The 10181-nt window shown below is 44.2% G+C and overlaps 1 protein-coding gene across 1 annotated transcript in view; it reads right to left on the bottom strand.

The window, feature by feature from the left end:
* The window catches only part of ERICH6 (glutamate rich 6), a 36375-nt gene that overhangs the window by 25143 nt on the left and 1051 nt on the right, over positions 1–10181 (bottom strand). Inside the window, exons 2-4 of the mRNA XM_008069752.1 lie at positions 1217–1279; positions 797–852; positions 583–699 (exon numbers count right to left, since the gene is read on the bottom strand). Coding sequence (XP_008067943.1) covers positions 583–699; positions 797–852; positions 1217–1256 — 213 coding nt within the window. The 5' untranslated portion in view covers positions 1257–1279. The remainder of the gene's footprint in view (positions 1–582; positions 700–796; positions 853–1216; positions 1280–10181) is intronic.

Genomic DNA, 10181 nt, shown 5'->3' with positions numbered 1-10181 from the left:
CCAGTCTGGGCGACAGAGTGAGACTCCAACTCAAAAAAAAAAAAAAGAAAAAGAAAGAAATACAGTCTTTGAAATGTAATTGAGTTAGGATGAGGTCATTAGAGTAGACCCAAATCCAATATGACTGTGTCCTTACAAAGGAGAGAAGTTTGGACACAGTGAGGATGCCAGGACAACCGAGCCCCAAATCGGAGCGATACAGCCACAAGCCAAGGACTGCTGACCACCCCCAAAAGCTAGGAAGCGGCAAGGAAGCGCTCCCCCTGCAGGCTGCTCCTGTCAATACCCTGATTTTGAACTTCTGGCCTCCAGAACCATCAGACAGTAAGTTTCTGTTGTTTTAAGCCGCCCAGTTTATGGTTTTTTTGTTACAGCAGCCCTAGGAAACAAACATAGCCACCCCAAGTGCTATTTTAAGTAACTGGGCTCTTCAACTTTTTTTTTTCTCCTTTAGAGGATGTTCATTGTCTATTGTGCAAATCATTCTCTGGTTCTCATGCCATTTAAAAAATATTTAATAAAAAAATTAATAAGCAAAGTTAGATAAAAGTGTTTAATAATAAAAATATGAATTAAGATCACCTTGAAGCTAATGTTTAAATTAGAGCTCTCTTCTTTGTATGCCAGAATGGATGGTGGCCCAATGCTGGGTAACGTTCTCAGGGAAGGCTCGAACAACGTTAGGAAGTCGTCCTTAAACTAAATTTTAAAAGCGAGAGAGAAAAAAATTGAAGGCTGAATATGTGACTTTTACCATGAGAACAGTGTACTAGTTGGTGTGATAAACAATTCTTACCTCCAGCTCATATAAAATATTTAGTTCTGGCTCCTCTGGATTAACTACCCATTTTTCTGAAGAGAGGAGAGACGTATAAACCTTTGTGCAGCACAGTCCACTTTCCCCCATCCACCCTCCCAGCCCATCACACACATGTTGTTTAAGTGCCCTGAACCCCTACATTCCCTCCTCCTTCTTTTTTAAGAGACAAGGTCTCCCTATGTTGCCCAGGCTGGCCTTGAACTCCTGGGCTCAAGTAATCCTCCTACCTCAGCCTCTGTGTAGCTGGAAATACTGGTGTGCTGCCATGCTGGCTTCTGCATACATTCTTAGGGGAGTGATTTTTCTGCAGCGGATGGGCTCCGTGCAAGTTAAGGTTGTTCCCTGCTGGTAGTTGACCTTTGCCAGCAGAAGGGGACGGCCCAAGCATCTATTTACCTCTTATCTTAGCTGCCAGACATTCAGATTCAACTTCCATTACTGCATCGTCTGCTTTCTTCTCTGTCAAAAGAGTGTACATTTGTCATCAATCTGACAAAAAGGAAAAGAAGTTGAATATAAAAGAAAATACATCTTTTGGAAACATAAGTGCCCTTTACTGTGTTTATTTAGTTATTTATTGCCTTTTTCCAAATAACATGTTATCAACAATAAGGAATGAAGAGAGACCATTGGCTACTCTGTGTATCTCATTTTAAAATGTTTCCCCCATTTCTTTCTTTCTTTCTTTTTTTTTTTTTTGAGTTTTTTTGAGTCTGGAGTGCAGTGGCATGCTCACGGCCTCTCCCGCGTCAACCTGCTGGGCTCAGGTGATCCTTCCATCTCAGCCTTCCAAGTAGCTGGAACTATAGGTATGCACTACCACGCCCAGCTAATTTTGTATTTTTTTTGAGTTGAAGTCTCACTCTGTCGCCCAGACTGGAGTGCAGTGGCCGCTCCCGGCCACCGCAGCCTCGACCTGCTGGGCTCCAGCGATCCTTCCGCCTCAGCCTTCCAAGTAGCTGGAACTATAGGTATGCACTACCACGCCCAGCTAATTTTGTATTTTTTTTGAGTTGAAGTCTCACTCTGTCGCCCAGACTGGAGTGCAGTGGCCGCTCCCGGCCACCGCAGCCTCGACCTGCTGGGCTCCAGCGATCCTTCCGCCTCAGCCTTCCAAGTAGCTGGAACTATAGGTATGCACTACCACGCCCAGCTAATTTTGTATTTTTTTTGAGTTGAAGTCTCACTCTGTCGCCCAGACTGGAGTGCAGTGGCCGCTCCCGGCCACCGCAGCCTCGACCTGCTGGGCTCCAGCGATCCTTCCGCCTCAGCCTTCCAAGTAGCTGGAACTATAGGTATGCACTACCACGCCCAGCTAATTTTGTATTTTTTTTGAGTTGAAGTCTCACTCTGTCGCCCAGACTGGAGTGCAGTGGCCGCTCCCGGCCACCGCAGCCTCGACCTGCTGGGCTCCAGCGATCCTTCCGCCTCAGCCTTCCAAGTAGCTGGAACTATAGGTATGCACTACCACGCCCAGCTAATTTTGTATTTTTTTTGAGTTGAAGTCTCACTCTGTCGCCCAGACTGGAGTGCAGTGGCCGCTCCCGGCCACCGCAGCCTCGACCTGCTGGGCTCCAGCGATCCTTCCGCCTCAGCCTTCCAAGTAGCTGGAACTATAGGTATGCACTACCACGCCCAGCTAATTTTGTATTTTTTTTGAGTTGAAGTCTCACTCTGTCGCCCAGACTGGAGTGCAGTGGCCGCTCCCGGCCACCGCAGCCTCGACCTGCTGGGCTCCAGCGATCCTTCCGCCTCAGCCTTCCAAGTAGCTGGAACTATAGGTATGCACTACCACGCCCAGCTAATTTTGTATTTTTTTTGAGTTGAAGTCTCACTCTGTCGCCCAGACTGGAGTGCAGTGGCCGCTCCCGGCCACCGCAGCCTCGACCTGCTGGGCTCCAGCGATCCTTCCGCCTCAGCCTTCCAAGTAGCTGGAACTATAGGTATGCACTACCACGCCCAGCTAATTTTGTATTTTTTTTGAGTTGAAGTCTCACTCTGTCGCCCAGACTGGAGTGCAGTGGCCGCTCCCGGCCACCGCAGCCTCGACCTGCTGGGCTCCAGCGATCCTTCCGCCTCAGCCTTCCAAGTAGCTGGAACTATAGGTATGCACTACCACGCCCAGCTAATTTTGTATTTTTTTTGAGTTGAAGTCTCACTCTGTCGCCCAGACTGGAGTGCAGTGGCCGCTCCCGGCCACCGCAGCCTCGACCTGCTGGGCTCCAGCGATCCTTCCGCCTCAGCCTTCCAAGTAGCTGGAACTATAGGTATGCACTACCACGCCCGGCTGATTTTTTTGATTTATTGTAGAGATGAGGTCTCGCTGCCCAGGCGGGTCTCGAACCCGCGGGCTCAGGCAATCCACTCACCTCAGCCTCCAAAGGCGCAGGATTACAGGCTGAGCCACCGAGCCCGGCTTAATTTTGTATTTTATTGTAGAGACAAGGTCTTGCCAAGTTGCCTGGGCTGGTCTCGAACCTGCAGGCTCAGGCAATCCACTTGCTTTGGCCCCCCAAGTGCTGGGATTACAGGCTGAGCCACCGAGCCCAGCCTCCTCATTTCTTTCTAGTTCAAGAATACAATAGTTCCCCTTTATCTGCAAGGGATATGTTCCAAGACCCCAGGTAAATGTCTGAATCTATGAGAAGTATCGAACCCTGTAGATACTATGCACAAATTTCTTTTTCCTTCTCAATTTTACAGATAGAAGATTCATTCTTACCATAGATCTTAGCAACCTCAGCATACAAATTTTTTTTCTTTCCTAATCAGGTAGAGAATTTTTACCTAAAGGAAGCACTTTATGGTTCTCTTTGGCATATTCGAGTTGCCAGCACCACTATTCTTGAGCTTTGGGGCCATCATTAAGTAAAATAAGGGTTACTTGAGGACGGATGTGGTGGCATGTGCCTGTATTCCCAGCTACTAGGAAGGCTGGGACAGAAGAGTCACTTAAGCCCAGGAGTTTGAGGCTGCAGTGAGCTGTGATTGCACCACGGTACTCCAGGCTGGGTGACTCTAAAAATATATAAATAAGTAAGGTAAAATAAGGTTTATTGGACACAAGCACTGCTATACCACAGAAATTGATCTGATGACCAAGAAGGCTACTAAGTGACTCTGCTGGACAAGCGGATGATTTATGTCCCAGGTGAGGTGGAGTGGGATGGTGAGACTTCGTCATTCTACTCAGAAAAGCATGCAACTTACAACCTATGAATTAGTTCTGAAATTTTCCATTTAGTATTTTTGGACTGTAGTTGACTATGGGTAACTGAAACTGTGGAATGTAAAACTCTGGATAACGGGAACTGTTGCACTACATGGATGAATATTTTACTCAGTCATAATCATGCCTGGTCTTTTGTTTTCCACTTTTTAAAGTACCATCTGCTTACTTTATGTCTGATTTTTTTTTTTTTTTTTTTTTTGGAGTCGAGGTCTCACTCTGTCGCCCAGGCAGGAGTGCAGTGGCATGCTCAAGGCTCACCACGGCCTCAACCTCCTGGGCTCAAGTAATCCTTCCACCTCAGTCTCCCGAGTAGCTGGAACCATACACATGTGCCATCATGAGTGCCCGATTTTTGATTTTTTGTAGAGATGAGGTTTCATCTCACTATGTTGTCCAGGCCGGTCTCGAACTCCTGGGCTCAACTGATCCTCCTACCTTGGCCTCCCAAAGTGCTGGGATTACAGGCATAAGCCATTTTGCCCGGCCATGTCTGTTATTTTGTATGAAGTTTTTCAGGTAGGAGGGCACTGAGGATTCTTGTTCAAGACAGTGAATGAAACCACTAGATTACTGTATCTGGAGATTCCAAAGCAGCACTGGATATAGGGAAGAAGGCCATTAGTATACCAGCAACTTTGGATGTTTAGACGATTTAAAGCAGAAGGGACTGGAGTAATGAGAGACCAGTCAGAGCAACCTACAATGGGATGGAGGCAAAGGAAGGAGACTGCAGAAATGCGAGGGACTCATTTTCCCCCTAAGGCTGGGCAGCAGGGGTCACCGTTGGGGCGACAGACAGGTTTCAGAAGTTAATCTATTGTGGGGGAGTTGGCGGCAATGTGGAGTATCTGAAAAAAGTTTAAACATGTTTTAGGCATTTTGTCCAACATAAATGTTGGATCAGATCTTTTTTTTTAAATGCACAAAGATTTTCATTAAAACATCATTTGTTATAGAGAAGAGCTCAAAAACCAGCACAAAACAAAACAAGAACAACCCTGAAATGTCTCGTAATCTGATTTACCATGAAACTGCCTATATAAAATTAATATCGGGCCAAAGCTGTAGAAGAGACCTGAGCCCTAAAAAGCTGCAGCTATGGTTAGACATGAATACATCTGTTGCTTCTAAGTTTGCTTTCACTCCAATAAAGAGCAATTAATCATCTCCATGTCCTGACCCCTAGGAAGGGGGGAAGTTGCCTGGCAAGGATGATCAACACATACTCCCCAGGAGTGGGCCTGAGATCTCTGTCCAGGGTATAGTACCTGATGGTCATGAGACTTGCCTTATAGATAGCAGTTGTTGTAAAACTCAAGAGAGGTATTTGAGATTTTTCAGACTTTGCACTCTGATGAACCTGAGGCCCCACCCAGGCCCAGAACACATATCAGGAAACTGGCTCCACTGGTCCTGTGACACATCCTCCTAGAAGTGGGCTCTACAACAGGAAGACAGTCCTGATATGCCTCATGACATCATCAGCCAATCAGCAGCCCTTATCCTCCTGCCCACCAAGTTTTCTTTAAAAACCCTATCCTCTGAATTTTGGGAGAGGTGAATTTGTGTAATATGTTCCAACCTCCTCACTCAGCAGATTTGCAATATTAAACTTTCTCCATGGTAACTGCTGCATTGGTTTTGGTTTTTCTGGGCAGTGGGTATAAGAACTGGTCAGGCTGTAACAATTACATAAGTCACAATAACTGTATAGGAGGAAATATTATGCAGTAATTTCAAAGAATTAGATCAATCAATCCTGACAGGGAAAGATATCTGTGATATGCTGCTATTTGAGTCCATTTGGGCTTCCGTAACAAAATACCCTAAGCTGAGTGGCATATAAATGGCAGAAATTTATTTTCACAGTTCTGGAGTTGGGAAGGCCAAGATCAAGGCACCAAGACTCGACGTCTCATAAGAGCCTGTTTCCTAGTTCATAGGTGGTGTCCTCTCACTGTGCCCTTACAGAGTGGAAGAAGCAAGGTGGCTCTCTGGGTCTCTTTTATAAAGGCAATAATCTGGTTGGGTTTGGTGACTCAGTTTGTAATCCCAGCACTTTGGGAGGCCAAGACGAGTGGATTGCCTGAGCCTGAGGGTACAAAACCAGCCCAGGCAACTTCGCAAGACCCTGTCTCTACAATAAATCAAAAATTAGCCAGGAGCAATAGTGTGCACCTGAAGTTTCGGCTACTTGGAAGGCTGAGACAGAAGGATTGCCCCTAAGTCCAGCAGGTCGATGCTGGGGTGGCCGTGAGCATGCTACTGCACTCTAGCCTGGGCGACAGAGCGACACTCCAATTCAAAAATAAATAAACAAATGTGATAATCTCATTCATGAGGGCCTTCATGACCTAATCACCTCCCAGAGGCCGCATCTCCTAAGACATCACATGGGTGATTAGGTTCCAACATATGAATTTGGGGGGAACACCAACACTCAGATCATAGCATTCTTCCCTACCTAAAATTCATATGCTTCTCACATGCAAAATACATTCATTCCATCTCAACAGTCTCTAAAGTCTTAACTTTTCCAGCATAAACCTTAAAGTCAAAGTCCAAAGTCTCATCTAAATATCATGTAAATCTGATCTATAAAGGTCTGAAAAAATGGAGAAGTACACTGGGTTCTTGCAAAACAAGGCACTATTAAAAATCAAGACAGTATTAAAATGAAGGCAATATTAAAAAGATATCAATTATTCCTAAATTAATCTATACAGTCAGTGTAATTTTGACGGAGTTTTTCTTTTTCTTTTTTTTTTTAATCTGAGTTGGAGTCTCACTGTGTCTCCCAGACTGGAGTGCAGTGGCATGCTCCCAGTCACCGCAGCCTCAACCTGCTGGGCTCCGGCGATCCTTCCACCTCTGCCTTCCAAGTAGCTGGAACTACAGGTGTGGCTAACACGCCCGGCTAATTTTTTATTTTATTCTAGAGACAAGGTCTCACCAGGTTGCCCAAGTGGGTCTTGAACCTGCAGACTCAGGCAATCCACTTGCCTCAGCCTCCCAAAGTGCTGGGATTACAAGCTGAGCCACCGAGCCCGGCCTAATGGAGTTTTTCAATGGAATTTGACAGATTGATTCTAAAATACTTTTGGAAGAGCAAATGTCCAAAAAGATCTGGAAATAATATTTTGGAAAGAAATAAGAAGGACAAAATTGGTTTTATCTTATATTAAGTATGTAAAGCTATACAAGTTAAGACAATGTGATATTGGTATAGGAAAATGTTAGTAGTTCAGTGGAACAGCATATTCCGTGTGTGTGTGTATGTGTGTGTGTGTGTGTGTATAACACATATATGATAAGTTAGTATAGAATAAAGATACCATTTTGAGGCAGAGGGGGAAAGGTTGAACTATTTAATGAATAATACTGGGACAAAATTTTTGGAGAAAAAAGATGGTTATTTTCTCAAGCCAGTCCCCAAAAGTAAAGTCCATTTTGATCAAGGTGCTAAAAGTAAATAATAAAATCCCAGAAGTTTTATTGAAAAATATAGGAAAACATGCTTATAATCTTGAGTTAGGGAAGGGCTTCTTCAATAAGCCACAAAATATAAAAGTCACAAGGAAATATCTATTTACATAAAAACTTTAAATTACATATAAAAAAAAACTACCACAAGCAACTATAAAAGACAAAGTGGGAGGAAAAATTTGCAACATATGCAACATTCAAAGAAATATTAGAGACATGTAAAGAGCTGCCTCCAAAAAAAAGAGAAGGAAATAAAGTAAAGAAACAAAGATAAAAGACAACCCAATAAGAAAATGTGCAAAAGATATGAACATTTGTTTGTTTAATTCAGAGAAGTTATTCAAGCAGCCAAAAAAAAACCCAAACATATATATATATGTATATCATAACAAGGAGCCCAACCTCACTAGTAATCAAGGAATATTAAACAAAATAATAATGATACTGTATAATTTTCATCTACCAGACTCAGAGTTTAAAAGGGGGACAATTTCAAATACTGGGAAGGTTAGGAAAAGAGTAGTCTCAGCACCCTTTTGGAGGAAGCATATATTGGGTCAGTTCTTGAGGAAGGCGATGATTGAAATGCACTCAGCAAGGCCATTTTCTTGGCATGTCTCGGAGAGATACTCGAGAGGGGGCAGCCTACTGTAACACTGTGGAAGTGAGAATCTGGGGAAAACTTTATGTATCAGTTGGAAGATCTTTAAATAAATAATTGCACATTTATGCTGTGTACTATTATGTAACAATTAAAATGAAAGAGGAAGGCAGGGCCCGGTGACTCATGAACGTAATTCCAGCACTATGTGGGGGCCAAGGCAGTAGGACCCCTTGAGCCCAGGAGTTCAAGACCAGCCTGGGCAACATAATGAGGCTTTGTCTCTACAAAAAATTTTAAAAATTCGCTGGGCATGGTGGTACACACCTGTGGTCCCAGCTACTCAGGAGGCTGAGGAGGAGGATCACCTGAGTCCAGGAGATTGAGGCTGTGGTGAATCATGATGGTGCCACTCACTGCATCTGGGTTACAGAGTTCAAAAAAAAGGGAAGACATAAAGAATGAAAAAAATGAATGAGGAAGATCTGTATTTACTGACCCGGCAAAATTTCCAGGGCATAATGTTAAGTGAAAAAGCAAGGAGAACAACATATTGAGTGTGATATTATTCAAGTCACAACAGCAGCCAACAAAAAGAGTCAAACTACTGTCTATATGTCTATACGGATGTAAAACCTTAGTAAAAGATTTGGAAAGATACACACCAGCATGGTAATAGTGGTGACCTCTGACACTGGGGGCAATTATCAAAATATACTATTACTTGATTTGCATTTTTTTGACTTTTTAAAAATAAGACGCTGTTTGGCCTGGCGCAGTGGCTCAAGTCTGTAATTCCAGCATTTTGGGAGGCTGAGACAAGAGGATTGCCTGAGCTCAGGGGTTTGAGACCAGCTTGGGCAACTTGGTGAGACCCTGTCTCCACAATCAATCAATAAATAAGTTAGCCAGGTGTGATGGCACATGCCTGTAGTTCCAGCTACTTGGAAACCTGGGGTGGAAGGATCACCTGAACCCAGCAGGTTGAGGCTGTGGTGGCCGTGGGCGTGCCACTGTACTCCAGCCTCAGCAACAGAATAAGACTCTGACTCAAAAAAATAATAATAATAAGACCCTGTTTATGCATTAGTTATGCCACCGTGCCACTAAAAGCTTAGCAATGCAATGGAAGGAGGGTAGGATTCCATCTCTTCAACACTTATTTCAATTCCCTTCTCACCTTCCCTTGAGCCCACTTGTCAGACTGGCATCCCCATAGTGACCCTGAAAGAGGTCCTATTCCCATCACCAAGGACCTCCATACACTAAATCCTGTAGTCAGTTGTCAGTCCTCCTCTCCTGCCACTACATAGCATCTGACCCAGCTCATCATTCCCTCTTCCTTGAGACCCTTTCTTTCTTGGCACCCACAACTCTTTCCTGGTATTCCTTCTATGTCATTGGATTTTTTTTTCAGTCTCCTTCTCATGTCCCTAACTTAGAGAAGGGTTGCGGGATCAGCTCTTGGGCCTTTGCTGCCACCATCTTTTCTCTGCAGTCAGCAGTCACTATAGCACAAGTTGGATTGTTATTCCTCCCCGCGAATCCTCCAGTGTCTTCCTGCTTCTCTCCCCTCAAGAAAAACTCGGTCCTATTATGTCTTTGGCCCCATCCCCTAATATTCTCCTCCTTGCTTACTCCATTTCGGTCACACAGGCTTCTTCTGTTCTAGAAGGAGGCACTTGCTGGTCCCTTTGACCAGAACACTCTTCCCTTGAGAGCTCTGTGGCTCATTTTCTCACATCCTTGGGTCTTTGTTCAAATATCTCAGATTCTCCGAGAAGATGTCTGGGTACCCTGTGTGAGTGTGCAGCCCTCCCACCCCAACTCTTTCCATCCCCCTCTCTGCTTTATTTTTCTCCTTAGTGCTTTATTTTTCTCCTTAGTACATAATCTAATGTATTATATATTTACTTATTTTTATTTTTAGGGACAAGGTTTTGCTTTGTCACCCAGGCTGGAGTGCATGTTTGGTTTCTTGCTTTTTTTTTTTTTTTGAGTTGGAATCTCACTCTATCACCCAGACTGAAGTGCAGTGGCAC

The sequence above is a fragment of the Carlito syrichta genome, unplaced genomic scaffold, assembly GCF_000164805.1.
Source record: "Carlito syrichta isolate Samal-C Ts95f unplaced genomic scaffold, Tarsius_syrichta-2.0.1 Scaffold312196, whole genome shotgun sequence".
NCBI classification, from domain to species: Eukaryota; Metazoa; Chordata; class Mammalia; order Primates; family Tarsiidae; genus Carlito; species Carlito syrichta.
This window is presented reverse-complemented; position numbering and strand designations above follow the sequence as displayed.